This window comes from Chlamydotis macqueenii, chromosome 3 (assembly GCF_036417535.1).
Source record: "Chlamydotis macqueenii isolate bChlMac1 chromosome 3, bChlMac1.mat, whole genome shotgun sequence".
Lineage (NCBI taxonomy): Eukaryota > Metazoa > Chordata > Aves > Otidiformes > Otididae > Chlamydotis > Chlamydotis macqueenii.
Genome location: NC_141558.1, coordinates 39,312,074 through 39,329,908, shown reverse-complemented (window position 1 = coordinate 39,329,908; position 17,835 = coordinate 39,312,074). Strand labels below are relative to the sequence as shown.

At 40.7% G+C, this 17,835-nt stretch overlaps 1 protein-coding gene across 5 annotated transcripts; it reads left to right on the top strand.

Annotated features, from left to right (window-relative positions):
• Nucleotides 1-297: 297 nt before the first annotated feature.
• AKIRIN2 (akirin 2) lies at nt 298-17,623 on the top strand. Of its 5 annotated transcripts, none has more exons than XR_015258056.1 (5): nt 298-1,001; nt 11,892-12,035; nt 12,622-12,756; nt 15,500-15,693; nt 16,554-16,625. XR_015258056.1 is itself a non-coding variant. In XM_086743875.1 (5 exons), exons 1-5 carry the CDS (start codon nt 797-799, stop codon nt 16,949-16,951), a joined length of 567 nt encoding a protein of 188 aa, XP_086600001.1. In that variant the 5' UTR covers nt 320-796; the 3' UTR covers nt 16,952-17,623. The 5 variants fall into 5 exon arrangements, 3 of the variants coding, with proteins under 3 accessions (XP_086600001.1, XP_086599999.1, XP_086600000.1); XR_015258055.1 differs by having other exon boundaries at nt 320-1,001; nt 12,607-12,756; XM_086743875.1 differs by lacking the exon at nt 15,500-15,693 and adding an exon at nt 16,941-17,623 and having other exon boundaries at nt 320-1,001.
• The last annotated feature ends 212 nt before the right edge of the window (nt 17,624-17,835 follow it).

Here is a 17,835-nt window from a genome sequence, read left to right as displayed (position 1 = left end):
CCAAGGCCGCGCCACTCCCCTGGAGCACGGAGAGGGCCCCGCCAGCCGCCCCCGAAGCCGACCTTTACTCCCCACCGCCCCATTTGCCCCCACCCTCATCCTTTAACCCGCACCCCACACCGCAGCCTCTGAGGGGGCATTTAAATCAGAACCCGGAAACCGGGGCGGCCGGCGCGAGGCACGGCGGGATTTGTAGTCCATCCGCCCCAGAGAAGGCCCCGACACTGGGTCGCGAGGCCGGGGCGGGAAAACTACGAGTCCCATGAGACTCTGCGGCCGCCAACGCCCCAAGAACGCACGCGCAGTGCAGGGGGTTGGTTTTTGAATCCGCGGCGTTGTTATTGACGCCATATTGCTGGTGTGGGAGGCACAGAGGGAAGTACAGCTGCCGTCCGGGCCCCGGCCGCCATCGCTCGTCATCGGCCATCCCCGATCGGGTAGCCGGGTCCAGCCTCGCACCCCTCGGCACAGCTGCTGCCCCGCCACCGGCCGCGGGCGGAATTGGGCCGGCCAGGGCAGGGCGGGCGACGAGAGAGGGGATCCAGCCCGGCCGAACCGGAGCCGCTGAGGGGGCCGGGGCTGCTCCCCAGAGAGAGGCCGACAGGGAGGCGGCAGAGGCCCTGACGCAGCTGCCCCCTCCTTTCCCTGCCGCCCTCCCTTCCCTCCCCCCCTAGCCCGCCCCAGACAGCGGGGAAGGCGCCTTTGGGCAGGGCCGGCTGTTGCTACCACCGCCGCCGTCTCCCCAGCCCCTCTCTCCGAGCCCCCTTCCACCGCCCGGCCGCCGCCGCCCCGCGCCATGGCTTGCGGCGCCACTTTGAAAAGGACTCTGGATTTCGACCCGCTGCTGAGCCCGGCGTCCCCGAAGCGAAGGCGATGTGCGCCATTGTCAGCCCCGGCCTCGGCCGCCGCCTCCTCCTCTTCCTTCGCCGCCGCCTCCCCGCAGAAATACCTGCGCATGGAGCCCTCGCCCTTCGGAGAGGTCTCGTCCCGGCTCACTACAGGTGAGGGAGGCGGCCCCGCCATGCCTGGCAGCCCCCCCGGGAGTTGTGGAGGGGGGGGGGTCGGCTGGGGGGGATCAGCGGGTGCGGAGGGCAAGGCAGCTGGGAAGGCGACCCGGGGAGGGGGGAGGAAGAAGAGGAGAGGGTTGGGTGGGTCTGGCATCCCCTTCCAGCCATTTTCTGTCGGGCTGTGTGGCTGGCAGAGGTGGGGGCCGGGGCGATCCCTGCTCGGCTTGGCACCGCCGCGGCGGAGACACAATAGAAATGGCCGTTTGCAGCAGGAGAGGGGGAGGAGGGACGGGGAGGAAGGAGAGGGGGGCGGGTTGAGCCGATGCGGGTGGGTGGCCATAGGAAAAGGGGTCGGGGCGGGAAGGGGGAGAGACTGGAGAAAAGGGACCCGAGCTGGGGAAGGGGAGGGGGGCATTGGTGGGGAAGGCTTGATCCGGTGCCGAGGAAAGGGGGAGGCCGGCTTTCCTCGCGTCGGAGACGGGCACGGAGGATTTTTTTTCTTTTTTTTTTTTCCACCCCTCCGTCTTCCACGGGAGCCTGGATGTGGCAGGGAAAGCCGCAGGGGCGAGTCAGGCTGCGGAAATGGGGGGGGGGGGGGCGGGGGCGCGCTCCCGGAGCACCTCTTCGGCGGGGCCCCCATCGATCCCCCGCAGCCATGACCGGGCACCTCCTCCCGTTGCTCAGACATCGGGGGAGGGGTGGTGAAGGGGGGGGCGGGAGGGGGAGAGGGCGGGGAGCGCGGCCTGTCATCAATCACCCGCAAAACGCCAGTGGGAAAAGGCAAAAGCAGATAAAACAAAGGGGTAATTTCGCTTCCAGTCTCTAAATGCGTGCCGGCGTCCCGGATGACCCATTCTGTGGCATCCTTAAAGTTTCATAGGAAAACCGAGCGATGAAAGAGATTGTTTGCGAGGGTGAGAGTTACCTTTAGGGCAGATAAAATGAAATCGGGCAGTCTACTGTCTACCAGACGTTGGGCGAGAACGAAACCCTTTTGTGCTCTTAACGTGTGAGAGGTGAGTTAACCAGTAGCCCTGAAGGCTTCAGATCTGCTTGTGTAATTGTTGTCAATTAAAAATCAACCGAGTTCGTTTTACTGGCGAGTAGGGAGAGAAGAAAGGAATGAATTTTGGCTGGGCACGCAGGATTGATTGGCCCTTGCTACGGTTGGTCTAGTGGGTAGCTTCCAGAAATGCACTTAAGAACAGTTAAGCTCACAGCCATGAGTGGCTGTAGCACTGAGGTATGGATCTGTGTCCTTTGTGTGCAGGAAAAAAAGCCCTCTGCAGTTGTTGCAGCTGAATTCCTTCTGCTGTTGTCTTTGGTACTCCCTTTTATACAAAAGTTGGCCCTAGATTACTGCTGGTATTACCAAGCACTAAGTTTGAATGTTTTTTCAAATTGCCATCTCCTCCATGTAGGACAGTGCCTTATTTTGATATTCTTAGTTCTGAAAACTGTACAGGAAAATACATTTTTACAGCTTTTAATCAAATAATGAAAAATTCCTATAGAGGAAATGTGTAGAGGGCAAACAGAGTCCTTAAACTTGGCATCAGTGCTTGTTATTTTTTTGAACCTCTAGGAAAAGATCTTGAATGAGTCAGCGGTCTGGGATGAGAGTTGTGATGGATGGCACTCCCTGGTACAGTGAGGCATTACGTATGCTTTGAGATAGATATTTAAAATCAGAATTAATTTGATTATTTTTAGAAGAAAAGTGTTGCTTCATTGGAAGGATTTCTTTTGGCTTATTTCGTTGGGGTTTGGAGACCTTGGGTTATGAATATTTAATATGAATATTGTCTGGTCAGTGAATGTGTATTGCTGAAAGGAGACAAATCAATAAAATTTTCAGCAGAGGTAGCACCAAACCTCCCTATCTAAATGATTCTGAAGCTCTTAAAAACTAAAATGTTAATGGAAGTACAGCAAATATAAGCCTTATCTTCTTTTGAGAAAATCAGAGGTGCAGGTGGTAATTAATGGGAAAAGGTGATTCTGGACTGACAAGGGTGTGGTTTATGTAAGCTATTTGTATAATATAGTGAAGAGTGAAGGACAGTAAATCAAAATGTCTCTTACACCACTTGAATGCTCCTGAGCAAAACTTGAAGCATTTATAAATTGTGCACATTTACATGGGGTTTGCTTAAAAGCTCCCTCTGTGGTTTCTCTTGCAATAAAAAAATCCCCTATACAGTGCTAGTGCAAATGTGACTGTTAAGCTGCTTGCTTAGTTTTTACTTGCAGTTGAATTTAAGGGTATTATGACATCGAGTATATTTCATTTCAACCATCAGCGAACAAAATGGAGCTTATCATTTTAAAGGGGCCACTTGAAAGATTGTATGGGATTCATTTAATCTAATTTTGCCAATGTACATAGGACCTAATAATTTGTGGCTTTCTTGATAGTCAGTTGCAAGAAATAGATGGTATATTCTAGAGCTCTGACTTGAGATGAGGCAAAGTGTGCTGTAGAAATACGTATTGCTTTCCATTGACTGCAAAATGAGTTTACGTGACCATTTCTGATGCAGATGTCTACTTTTGGGTCAGATAAATCTTGCTCTGTGTCTGAGAATAATTGTGGTCTGATTTTAAAAAGTGTTCCTGAGTCACCATTTTGTTAAATTTTTGTATTGGGAAATTTAGTAACAATAACCAGAATCTAGTTGACTTCACTTGTATTTTTCTCAGCGTGTTACTGTAATCCGTAGGTTTCCAGCACTTAAAGTGTCTATCCAAATTTTTGTTAATGAAGATAAATGGTCATACGAAATCAGAGCTCTGGATATAAAACCTGATGCTGATGCTTTATTTTGAGTTCACGCTTAAGCATTTTCATTCTTTCTGATACTCTGTCCTGGTAGCATTTAACTTCACCCAGTGGAGACTATACCAGCACTAGAACTTCTTACCACATGGATAATCATTTAAAAAATGAATTCTGTGGAAGCAGAATATGGACTGATGGAGGGCAGTGCTAAGAACTATGAATACAGTGTGGTAGTCAGATGAGAAAACAGCTGTCTTTATAGAGTGGTCCTAGACAAATAAACTATATGTCTGTCTGAGAGAGGATAGGCTTATTCAATATGAGATTTATCTTTCACAAGAGTGTTTTAATATTTTGTGGTTATTTGAACAGCTGTTAGATCACTTCCAGTTTCTCAGTGAATTTGGCAGCCAAATTGTAATTGTGGCTTTACCGTCTTTACTTTCTGTGGAATTGTGCTTACTGGCTTGAGCATGCTCCGAGTATGTTTGCTAATTTTTGGATACCATTGTTTGCATCTAGAATTATGTTTTAAAACTGTGTTCACTGTAAGTGGTGCAGAACATATCTGCCTGGTGTAAGCCGGGTTCAGTTTTGAGAGAGTGGCTCCTCTAAGTAGAGTTTTTTTGCTGCTTGAATAATCCAGATGAGTTTTACTTTCGTGTAAGTTCTAGCTATAAATGAGACTATTCTGTTTGATCAGAATAATTGTTCTTGGGTCTGGATGCCTGTGCATAATGCATTGTACATGTTTGGTTTCCTCTAGAGTCCTAAGGGTGTTGGCCTGTTTCAAAGCTGTTAATTCTAGATGGTGGAAGGAGGGAGCAATGAGAGTATTTTTTTTTTTTCCTGTTCTCTGCTTGATGTTTTAGAACCATTATTTGTAGTTTTGCCCTGGTGAAAAGTTATGTTCAGGGGCGGGGGGGGGGGGTGGGGAGAGATAAAAAAAGAATAAACTACACAGGTCAGTGTTAGAAAGCTTGGGTGTCTGGGTATTTCTGAGATTGAAGCTGCAATGGGAAATGCAGTCCAAAGAAATGGAGAGTGGAGAGATAATATCGACCTCAGGCATTTAAATCTCCTAATTCATGATACATATTAACTGAGAAGACAAACTGAGATCAGTAGCTTTCTTCCATCCTCCTCACTCAAAATCAGATGTTAACTTGCAGTTAGAATTTGTAGAATAAAAAAAAAGGTTGCATTTAAAAACAGTTTGTGAAATCACTTAAAAAGCAACAAACTTTTGCATCTACACATGTTTTTTTTTTTCTTCATCTGAAACACTCATCTACCTCAACGCTTTCCCAGCAATTAACTGGTGTTGCAAACCAAAAATTGTACTGGGTGGGGTTATTGAGAACAGTCCTTCAATTCAGGTTGCTGCTTGAAATTCAAACGGAGATAATGTCAAATGTTTGACAGGATATGGAAATTATTAAATTTATGCAGTATTTAGTAATGAGTATGCATAATTGGTATTTGCTGCTCTCATGGCAGTTGTATGGCAAATGGAGTTGGTTGTAAGAGTCCCTCTCTCATGGAGGACTCTTTACAAACAGAAGGTAGAGAAATTTGCCCTTAATGTATACCGTTTTATTTCACAGAATAAGCTGGGAAAAAATGGCTCTAATTAACACACATTTTTTAAGTTAATGCAAGAAAATTACTTTGACCTTTTTGAATAGGAAGAACTGTTAGTCTTCCCTATAGGCTGTCCTCCTATGACCTTTCAGTTGCCCTCCTGAGCAAACTTAACTACTTCTGGTTGAAACTTGGTCGGACAGTGGCCAAGTACAGGTTCAGCTTTCAGATGAACAGATCTGGTGGCTTTGGAATGTGACATATTGGTAGTGCTGCATCTCTTTCTGCTCAATTTCTGTTTTGTTAACATTTATCTGCATGTGTATTTATTGCTAAATTATCTTGGCGAGCTGCCAAGTTTCTCATTGTGCTCCAGTATTGCAGAAATCATTTGGATTTTCAAAAACAAAACATTCCCACCCCTTAAAAAAAAAAAAAGTCACATAATGGCTGCATCTGGACTTGATAATTTAATGTCTGTGAGAAATTTCTATATAGATGCCTGTAGTGATTATAAATGTTAAATACCCTTGGTCATAGATGTCATAAAATTTTGAAGCAGTTTTTTGTTTCAGTGGCAAGTCTGATAAATGCAATGTGACATTTTTTTATGTGAAGAGAAAGATCTAATTACTGTGTCTAATACATTTTGCATTGCTTGATTTATTTTTCATTCCTCAACCCCTTCATCAGGAGAACTGGGATTTCCTGAAATAACACTTTTGCAGAATGAGCTAATGCATATGTGAACATCTGAGTGGGAGAACCAGAACCTTCGTCAGCCTGAGACCTTGAGTAATTGGATCTTGTCAGGTGACCAGCTCTGCGCCGCAGAGTCCACTGTGAGCTGCTTCTGTCCGTTTTGTAGCTATAGACACTGTCTCTGAAGTGCCAGCGTGTACCCGTTATCAGTGTTCTCTCTGGCACTTAGAGCATGCTCCTCTGAAGTGAGCGTGGTTTCCAAAAGTATACATTCTATTACTGAAGTCTCACAGACCATGCCTAATTAAGAAATGTAACTGGAGTGATTGATGTCTATGACCAAAGCAAGAGAGTAAGAGGAATATCTAGACTATTTTAATTTCTGTCTGTGCCTGTGGATTCCCTGGTTAAGTAGATATAAAAAGTGAAGAATACTGTTACCAATTCTTCTGCTGCAGGCCTGTCCTTAGGGGAAGATAACAAAATTGATGTTATGTGTCAGTAGTCTGGTGGGGAGACCAAAATTAGGAATGTAATAGCAACAACTTAGTATTGAATAAGGGTGATGACCTAATGGATATGTTATAAATTTAAACTAGGACAGTGAAGCAGTTTTGCTTTAAGAGGAGCTGAAATCCCTGAAGACATGTACTGTTGACATCAGGGTAGCATTTGATTCACTTATGTTCTGGTTCAGATTTGAATGCATATGTTGAATGGTGACATTGCAAACTGAAACCTGAGCTTTGGGTTCCATTTTGGGCCAGGAAAACTGCTACTCTGATTTCAGCCTGTTGAGTCACCTTCCTAGTGTTTTGCCAAAGTTTCCTTCAGCTAAATGGGAGAAGCCAGAAACTGAGATGAGAGATTGCTAGTTTAAAAATCAAGCCAAAAAAAAAAAAGAAAAGAAAAAAAAAATCCTTCAGGGGAAACAATCAGCACCTTCATAGTTGATAAGCAGTTATTAAAATGAGGAAAATAATTGTTTGCCTTGTTACCTTTTCAAGTTGAACTGCTGTTTCCCTTGTACATAATTTCTAGGTAATTACAGGTCAGGATGAAGTAATTAGATGACAGAACTTTGAAAAAGAATAACTTTTTATCGTGAATTTAAGGAGGTAAGGAGAAGACAACACTCCTTGGAAATTAATATTTGGCTTTGTAATCCATTAATATGACAGATCATTTTTTCAGGTGTCAAACTTGAATTCTGATTTGCCCCTTCACGTTTCATCCTCTGCTCGTTGGGTGTGAAAGCAGCTGAAACGTGAAATTTTCGTTCCTTGAATCGTATCTCAGATTTTGAAAGAAGACTGACGTGAATGCTGTCCTTCATGTTAATGCAGTGTTTCATGAACCTCCGTACTCAACGTTATGCTCTTAATACACGAGACCTCTAGATTAAAAAAAAAAAGGAGTATCTATGCATTTCATTATATTCAGGTGCCTTTGACTAAATACTCTATGCATGGTGACACAGTAGCAGTCTTTGTTTGTCATTCTTTGTCTTAGCCTTGAACCTGAAGGAGGAAAAGGGGGCATATAATACAGTCTTGCATAACTGGCCAGGATTCATAGTCATCTTGAATTTGAAACATCATTTATGAAGTACTAACTCATTTCAGTGTGTTAGCAGTGTGGCTTTTTCTTGCTACTACCCGAGATTCAGCAGGCCTAATTTTCACATTCAGTACCTCTGCCTGATGGTTCCTGTTAGCTGTCTCTGTGCATCTCTAACCAGTAGGAAACACTGAGCACAGAGGATAAAGTGAAATTAGAAAGAAACTGAGGATAGGCCACAGGGATGTAATATATTCCCTTTGTTATCTCATAATGAAATTATTGCCTGACGTACAGTGTCTGATTTGAACTTCAGCACCTATAAGATGGATGCAAGTCTTTATTTAAAATACCTAGTGAGTTCTAATATATGTGATTGAAGTTCTCACTTCAGTTTTATAGTCTTAGAGAAGCTCACTTGGATTAGGTTTTCTTTAATGAGCGCTCTTTCAGATCCTAAATTTTTATATATAAAATAGTTTTTTAATTAAAATGCATGTCATTCTTGAAAAAGACAATTTGGGCTTCCACATTGAGAAACACATAAAAAAACCCCTGTCCTGTGTTTGACACTGGTTAAATGCATGTTTTAATTCAGTTGTCAACTGCAGAGAGAATGGTCAGAGCTAATTGGAAGTGAAGGAAATTAAGGAACTGAACTTGAAAAGGCAGAAAGGTTTTCTGGAATCAAAATTAGATTGGAGAATGAGATCTGCTAAGTCTAAGCTTCGTTTAACTGGGCCAGAGTTTTAAAGGGCTTTACAGTTAGATGTCTGCAATATAGGTGTTCAAAAGTTGTCTGATTTGCACTGCCTTAATATTTCATGGCTTTTTTTCCGAGTGCTGGGATGCTATAAAACCAGTTTTGAACAGAATATGTTTGCTCATCAGACATATTTTTGTGGATTTATTAAGCAAAACTGTAAATAGCAGAAGTAACTTGGTGCCTTTAACCAACTTTTCTTACTCTCCAAGATTTTTTTTTTAAAAAAGGACAAAATAATTCAATTTGGCATTCAGATTTTCATTTAAAAATCAATCAAATACTTGCAGCCTTACATTTCACTTCACAGTGAAGTAGTTTTGTTTAATGGCATAGTTTTTATGCCACTTTTTCTTAATAAAAATCTCTACTTAGTCTTTGCAGCTGTGAAAATGTGCCTGCTTAATTTTAAGCATTACTGGTCTGATCTTTCATGTGAAAAGCCATTGATGCTAACTTGTGTTTGATGCTAACTTGTGTTTCTTGACTATTCATGTCCATTTTACAAATTGTGAAGATAGGGTGGTGTGAGTCATTCTCACAGTCATCTTGCATACTGAGTAGAGCTTGTAGTCCGGTTCTCTACTGAGCAATAATGCCTTGCATCTCAGAAATTAGTTTAAATAGAGGAGTACCGTTTACCAAACCAGGTTATGCATATGCTCAACAAGTGTTCAGTCAGGACTTCAGATTTCAGACTTTTTTCTCCTGGTGGCTTTTTGTAGTGTAGGAAATATATTGTCATGTTTAAATAGTCCCCTCCTCCGTCCCACTTTGCTTAGTTTCATACTTTTACCTGAAGTTACAGTAATGGAAATTGTCACAGTGGTTTTGTCAGGATGGGAGTCTCCCCATGTGTCTATCAGTGGCATTTCTTGAGATTCTTAATTTTCAGAGTAAGATTTGAAGATGGCAAGTTAAAAAATGTTGCCAAATTAGATGAAATTACTGCAATATCATTAAGATTCCTGCGTCCACAATTCAGTATAATTTGGAATAGAATAGTGTGCACAGATCTTAATTTTCTGTGCCAGTTGTTACTGTTTTCCCAAAGTCAATGCTCGATTTCTGCCTCCCCTTTCTGTCATCTTCCCCCCCCCCCCCCCCCCCCCCCAGTGTTGCATTTGCTACTTCTATTCTGGCTGATATTTTAACATTTTCTCTGAATTACTCCCTCTGTAATTTGTAGGGGTTGTTAGGGCTGGAGGAAACCTGGCTGGCTATTGTTTTAGCTCTTGGAGTTTTATCCGTTGACCAGAATCTGTTTAGGGTTTTTTTATTTTTTAATTATTTTGGTGGTTAATATGGTTTGAGAGTGTTTCTACAAAAAGATATGAAAAATAAAGCTGCAGAGAAGATTTTTATCAAAGTTGTTACACTCCGTTTGACTGATGTTGTGCAGCTTGTAGGGAATTTGGAGAGTATGCTCAAGTCAAAGTTGTTGTATTGAAGGGTGCATATGATCTGTTAAGTTATTCAGTTAACGTAAATACAGTGTGAATGTTAGCAGTCACATTTCTCATAATGTAGACATGCTTTAGGACAGATGCTATCTTATGGGCTAATTTGGTTCCCACTCAAAATTATGCAGTACTGCTTTAGCTAGAACAGCACTTGATTGTGAGGAAAAGTATTGTTCTACCACCATAATGCTGGTGAGTAAAAAGGTTGCAGGGCCGTTCTCTGACTAATGCAGTGTCTATGCACGTGACAAATTCTACATGGGATTCTATTTTTTTGGAAGCCTGACTACATCATGGTTTAACCTAATTAATGTACTTCTGTACCGTGCTGGAGTGTAGTATATATCTTGTCCTACAAAAAGTATGAATCCTCCAGCCACCCTTGAGTACTTTTTTCCCACTTTCTCGTCGTTTCCTTCTCTTCGTGTCCTTCTCTACTGTACTTCTTTATTACATCTTCTGCATTTACTGTTTCTTAGAACCAAGTTATTGATCCCTCTTCAGGGAGCTGAAAATTGTACAAGCACTTTAGGCATGAGACTGAAAAGGTAGAAACTGCAAGGCCTTCATCAAGAGACAAGATCCAAACAAGAAGCTCCTTTACTGAAAATGCCGTTATTCCTGTTGACCGGAAACAGTTTAATCTCTTTTTATGATTTTGGAAACTTACAGAATTGGAGAATCACTGCAATAGTTAAACCTCTGAACAAGAAATTGGGAAATGTTTGCTGCTTCTTGGCCTAGTATAGGCTACAGCCACTGACTGAATAAGCTGGTTGCTGAAGTTACTTGTTTCACATGGTTGCTTACTAGAAAATGTTCACATAAGGAACCTCAATAGTGTACTGTTTACAAACTTGAAAATTGGTTGAGAATTTTTCATGGTGTTGTATTAGCAAAATGTCGAACAGAAGTAGGAAGGTACTGAGTGAGTGGAGTCCTCTGGAACTCGTATGTGGTTGCATTGTTTTGTATGTATCTGAGTTTTGGAAAGCTGTCTTTGCTGAAAGTCTAGAAGTCTCAGTGGAAGATGATACTGTAGGGAAATATTTTTAAATGTATTTGAGCACTTGAAAGTAAGAATTCTCATAAAGAGGGAGTATTTGGAAGTCTCTTTCTGTGAAAGTCTCCTGTAAAAAATAGAAAATGACATTTTTTTTTCTTTAATATTTTATATTGCCAGAGGATATGCAGTTAGGGCACTGATGTACTTGAGAGACTTTTGGTACATGGAATTTCAGAGAGAAGGTGCACATTGCAAGGATTATTTTTTTGTTGTTGTAGTTCTGCAATGGAAATGAGATTATTAAAAGCACTTGCTGTATTTTATTCAGTGCAATAATTCTGAACTGCATATTGCCGTACTCCTTTAAAAGATGCTAATGATCTGTCCATTGTGTTTATTTGGCTCAATCTGAGGCTGTCAAAAGTGTTGCAAAAGGTTTTTATATTTTGCCTGTTATTTTCCAATTCTTTGAGATTTTAAGCAGTAGTTGCTTTATGCGTATTCTGTCTAAATTGCATTTTCCTCTCCACTTTGCTCCCTATGTGCCAATAATTGTACAGAGAGGAATGGTATTTCACATACATGTTTTATTCTGGTGTCTTTTGTTACCCTTAACTGTCTTAGGGAGAAAGATGATTGCAAACTAAATGTATGAAGGTAAGATGATGAATACCAGTAGAAGTTCTGTAGCCTAATTTTTCTATAGGGATGTTGTATAGTTGGTAGTTCCTAAATTTTAGCCTCACGCTGTTTATTTTCCTTAGCAGTACTCTGGCACCAATACCTGGCCTTAACATTTTTGCTAGTAGTCTCCTGCTAAAACCGATCTGGAGTTACCTTTCTTTTAGTTAGTTTAATTGTATGTGTTTTAGGTAAAACATGGTGATTTATGCCGGTCATGTTTTAAGAGTCTAGCTTTTTTTCATCTGATAATTATCTACAGTGTTTGGTGTTTGGGTGGAAATAAGTGAAATACTGAAATGTAATTATTTTAGGTTTAATTTTCTTCCTGTTTTTCTTCTAGAACAAATTCTGTACAACATAAAACAGGAGTACAAACGCATGCAGAAGAGGAGACACTTAGAAAATAGCTTCCAGCAGACAGATCCTTGTTGTTCTACTGATGCACAGCCACATGCATTTCTCCTTACTGGACCAGCTTTGCCAGGTACCCAGAATGTTCTGTGTAATTCTGCTATGTGCTCTTAGACTCTGTTTGCGTAAATTGTTTTCCTTGGTTATCTTGTGGTTTATGGCACCTTCTCACCAGTTAGTGTTTCTTTTTTGGGCAATAATAGCGTTGATCTGGAAGACTGTAGCTTCTCATTTTAAGAATCAGTAGGACACAAAGCTTGCATTGTTTTCAGGAGACCATCCTGCATACTCTGGCACTGATGTTGTAATGGGCTTTTGTAAAGCAGCTGCCTGTACAAAAATATACTGTACTGCAATTTTTACGTAAAATAGAAGCTTAAACTTGTAAATGGCAACTCCCATGTAAATGGTGTCACAGTGTTTGTGTAACACTCTTGGTGTTTTGGTACCTGTGTGTATTGTCCATTGTAAATGTCTTTCTCTTGAGTATCCAATTCTAATTTAAAAGTAATTGGAAGTGTTCAAATGGCAGAGGAAGACTTATAAAGTTCCTTTAATGTAAAAGATGTGAAGAAAGCTGATTATAAAAATGGTTCTGAACTACTTGTAAGTGTAAATTGGTGTGCCCAAATATTTAATCTTAGGTACTTCATCTGCAGTATCATCACCATTGAAAAAAGAGCAGCCCTTGTTTACTCTCAGACAAGTTGGAATGATCTGTGAACGTTTGCTGAAAGAGCGTGAAGAGAAAATCCGTGAAGAGTATGAAGAAATTTTGACCACAAAACTTGCAGGTATATTATACTTGAAAATAAAGTGCCTTGAAAATAATGTGCTAAGATGAATTTGAGAGTGTAGAAGTTTTCCTCATTTTTGTGTTATGCTGGTTTTTCTGACCTAATCTGATTAAGGAATGAGATTGTATACACGACAGAAAAAATGATGTGTAGTCTCTTTGATGGGGTTTTTTACTTCTATGCTGCCTTGAATAGAAACTATGACTCCGGGTCTTACTAATCAATGGAAACAGTGGTTTTATTTCAGATAGAACTTTCTCTTGCTGTCATGTTTGAATTGATCATTTCCTCCTCAGTTTTTTTTTTGCCAGAAAGACTTTCTATTCTACTAGCTTAAGAGCTTTTTGTGAAGGACTTTTTTTTTCCTCCCCTCCTTGGGAACTAACTTCTTTTTTCTGGAATTTGGCAAGAAGACAGTACCTAAGATTTCCGTTTCTCTTCCCAGTACTTACCATTACACTGCTGCTAGCAGTGTTTGAGATCTGCCTGAGTGTCAGTAGTTCAGCTGCCATTTCTGATGCTCTGTGTTGAATTGTATTTTACATCATTCTACTGATATTTTTGGTACTCAATACCAACTTACTTTTCCATAAGGATCACATTAATGTCAGCATTGTAAATATGACCTTTCTTTAGTTGTTGAAGTTCTCTACTTCTAAGCTTCTTGCTAGCATTTGAGCACCTAAATTCTGTTGCGTTCAGAGGTAGGTGCCTCCACAGTATGATTCGATGTCTAATTTAACATTTGGTGTGATGATAATGAACATCTGAGTGCACTCTTCAGCAGCAAACCTGCTTTTGAATACCCATGGCTGTTTTGCTTCTCACCTGAAAACATATCAGAATTAAAGTTTGCATATCTCTTCAGGGGAGTTGGAATAAAACCTTCTACAGGCATACCCATGCAGAAAGTCACAAGACTTGTGTGTCGGGCTTGTGGGTTCCCTGTGACAGTATTGTCTCTGCACCTGAGCCTGTGTTCATGTTCTGTGCTTGCTGATTGCCATTTTTACGTAAGAAATGACTATAATTCTAAGGTCCTCTTAAACTACATCTGTTTACAACTGTAACTAGAGCCCTGAATACTTCTGTTGCTTTGGGCCTAAAATTCCATTTCTGCATTTGTGTTTTTAACCTGCTTCAGAGTGATGAATTAGGACTCTGTAGAGCTTTTTTCTTCTAATTTATATATGTCAGGAATTGGGTCATTTCTTGCATTCTCTTAAATGTGATCATAATAACCATTTGAAGACCAGATATATTTACACTTGTTCCAGACACAGATCTGAGTACAAACTTGTAGTTCTTTACAGCAGGGACCCTTCTGGCAAGTTCCTTACATATGCTCCATCTATCAGACATTTTTGGTTTTGTTTTTGGGAAGGGAGAGTGACGGTTTCTGTTTGGAGGGTCGTGGTTTACAGTGAGGTGGGTTAGATTTACTTGTTCTTAGAATAGTGGTCACCAGAAGAGCTATTAGAAAGATCGCGTTACCACATCCCATATATCAAGCCAGTAATAAATTTTCAGCATTATATGGGAATTTAGAAAGAAAGACTGCCAAAAGAATTTAGAAATTCCTTACATAGAACGCCAGTTATGTTTTTCTACTGACAGAATGATTGTATCTTTTTCTAAGTTTTGTACAGTAAGGTGATACTCATTCTTACAAACTAATGGAGTCAATGGAAATATAACTGGAAATACTGTAATAAATCTCAGTTGAATAGCTTCTTTCAAGTGACTTAACTAAATGTTTGGATCTCACATATTTTCCTCCTTCCTTTCTGAATCAAGGTTTTCTTGTAGGTAGTTAGCCAGATACTGCCCTTTTTTTCCTTTCGCATGTTCTTTGTGAGCAATTACCCATCATGCAGAGAGAGTGTTTGATAAATGGAAAACTGAGATCACTGTGATGTCCCAATTTCCCCTCCTGTCTCTGGTACCTGAAACTGCTGTGTTAGCATAAACTTGGGTTTGCAAGATCCTTTGCAGATTTTAAAACCAGAGAGGAGGTGTGTAAGGGGCTAAGGGAAACTTTAGCTTGAAAGGTTTTCTACAATTTTTTTTTGTGAAAACCAGCTTTTTATACTAAAGGTCAAGTTGTAGAGTGTAGTAATCTTATTTGTATTTGTGACATTTAGCCACCTTTTGACTTAAAATAGATACTTAGAACATATGTGATACGGCATGCCAGTGGTGTAAGTATCTTCACAAGCTCTCACTTAAGTTTTCAAACAGTTCACTGTAGGTTGCTCTTACCTTTGGATTGCCTAACTTTCAAAATCTGAATGCCACAAGAAGGGATTTTTAGTAACTGTGGATTCTTTGAATATCCAAAGCCGTTGTTCTAGCAAAGATGATGCTACAAACAGCTGTATATGTTGACTTAAACCTTTAAAGAAGAAAGCCTGCAAGTTGGTTTCTGGCCTTTAATACATGCTTTTAGGAAAAGTTCTAGTTGCTGTTATTTTTGGAAATGGTTTCTGGGCAACAGATCCTTCAGTCTGCTCTTTGTGTTATTTTGTTGTTTGGCTAAGATCCTCACATGGCTGGTAAAAAGCCATTGGTCAAAACTGCAGTGAAACAGAGGTCCTGCTTCTGGGCACAGGGGAGCTGACTGCCATGACCCTGGACCTCTTCAGTCAGGGATGAATGTCCTTAGATCATTGGGTCAGGTCCGTACTTTGGGCTGCTGCTGCACTACTTGCTGATTACTGATACCCTGTTTACTTCAAAGGTGAAGCTCATCCCTGCAAGAGGATGGGGACTTTAATGGGGCAAACCTGTGGGACTAGGAACCACTACAAATGTAACTGCATTTTTGGTTGAAGATTGCCTTCTTTGACCTTGCCCTTTTCTCAGAACACCCCACATTGCTGCACATGTATTTTTCCACAAGGGAGGAAGGGGAATGGAGAGGAGCGGCATCTGGTAGATATTACTCTCCTTGTTCAATTTCCTAATTCTGAAAGGTGATATCCTGCTGATGAGTGCAATATTAAATCTGAATAAGATATTGCGAATGTATTTGTATGTATGTGTGTATAGAAAGTATAATCTTTCTGGGAGATAACAGTGCTTAGTTCAAAGCCAAATTAATATGATATCTAAATTTCATTTCAGATTACACAATAGCTGTTTTCATGAAGTCCGCAGTCTCCTATTGTGACTACTTTTGTGACTGGAATTAGTCAAGTGTTAGTCACTTAGCATTTCATCCTTGTAGTTTGTCATTTGCTTTTGATTTTCTGGTGGTCACTAAGAAGAATTTCTAACTCTGTAGCAAGTCCCTTTCTTGTACTTCTGTGTTTCCATTTCATTAAATTAATTTTCTTATATTTGGTAGAGATAGGAGCAGAGAAAAGTTGTGTTTCCAACCCTAGTACTGACCTGAATGCCATGTTTGCTTAACTACTCTGCCCCCACTATGGATCTTTGAAATGGGCACACTTGATTACTTCAAAATAGTGTCTGACCCTTAGCCAGGTGTTAGGTATATTGAGGTCTTTGTGTATGTGCAGCATAATTCTCTTTGAGCATATTACTGTCTTTCCCATTACAGAAGTTTGTAAGGGAAAGTCGTCTAATTAAGGGGACATGTGCTGCATTGCTGTTCATAGGGCTGAAAAGGAAATGGCAGCTATGAACTGTGTAAACTCACTTAAAACTACTGTTAGTGGATGTGTGTTTAATTTATGATTTGTATGTGTAAAAAAAAAAAGCAGCCTTGAATATTTTTCAGCTTGAGTTAAGCTTAATATACTCACACTTCTAATGCTTCATGCTTGCAGAACAATACGACGCATTTGTGAAGTTCACGCATGATCAAATCATGCGACGATATGGAGAACAGCCTGCCAGTTGTGAGTATCTGTTTCGTCTGGTTCCTAGAGGTGCATTAAATTACTGAAAGCTCAGGAATTTAAGCGGACATTGTTTGTTGTTAAGCTTCAGCTAGGCCCTGTGTTACCTATTTAAAGTATTTTAACTCAGAAGACTGAGGTTGAGAGGAAGATGGGAGATGAAATGCAGCTTCTGTTTAAAACATCTAAAATTGTCACCCATAAGATGCTGGATTTTTATTTTTGAAGCAGGTTCTGATATTGCTGTAGCAGGTTTGTGCTAGAGCTGGCATTTCTTAACTCTGTCATTAACTCTCGTTTTTTTTTCTCTTGCAGACGTTTCATGAATCACACTTTCTGCATATGTGGGCTGCCCTATACACCCTGTTTTATTGTTGCAAGCTGTCCCAGTAAAGACTTGCAGCAATGCCATATTTTCTCCCCCTGTGAACACAGGTTATTTCAAGCTTTTGTCAGTGGCAACCACTCTTATGCAGCAACTGGTTTTGGAGTGCTCCCTGATGTCAGTACCACCTGGATGTGGACCTTTGCTACCTGTAATAATACCAGTGGCCTCATTTGCTGTATCATTACAATTTGGCTTCTTATGTTAATAAGTTTGAAAAAGTAAAGGATTAAAGCTGGTGTTCTAGAAGTTGCCCTTCACTGGTTGTGTAAATAAAAATGTAGAATGACACTTCTGACTGAAGTTAGTGTGGTTTTCATAACTGTGCACTACAACAAAGCTGTAATCACAGTTAAGTTAGAATGTAATCCCAGGACAATTTTAAGCAAATAGCCCACAGTACTGCCTGTGAAATAGTGAAGGAGGGCATTTCTGTATTCCATGACTTTTTTGGGGGTTAAGAATGGGTTTATATGATTTCTCATTTTTGTAGTTTTTATTTATTCTATCAGTCTTTAACAAATGTTTATTGCTGCAATTTTTCAGTGTATCATTGTTTTACTGCCCTTGTAGTACTGGAATTTAGTTGGAAGAATAAAACATTTACTTCTAATCTGCTTGTTTTTAATATGCAGGTGGAACTTTTGCTGTGTATGAATAAACTTAAATCTGAGTGTTTAAATGAAAACTGTATTTACTAGCAGTAGTGGGTGGATGAGGATTTTAGATCAGGAGAAGGAAGTGGATTTAAATCTCGGGTGATTCTTCAGAGGCGAAGAAATCTCCCTTAGATTGGCTGTATTGTTTCCTGTCATGGAAGCATAT

Bases quoted from the DNA above. Each gene is read 5' to 3' on its own strand.
- AKIRIN2 (XM_086743873.1), top strand. From the start codon at position 797: ATGGCTTGCGGCGCCACTTTGAAAAGGACTCTGGATTTCGACCCGCTG. The intron at 12,036-12,606 runs GTACCCAGAATG...ATTTAATCTTAG, and splicing joins TACTGGACCAGCTTTGCCAG to GTACTTCATCTGCAGTATCA. The intron at 12,757-16,553 runs GTATATTATACT...TCATGCTTGCAG, and splicing joins TTTGACCACAAAACTTGCAG to AACAATACGACGCATTTGTG.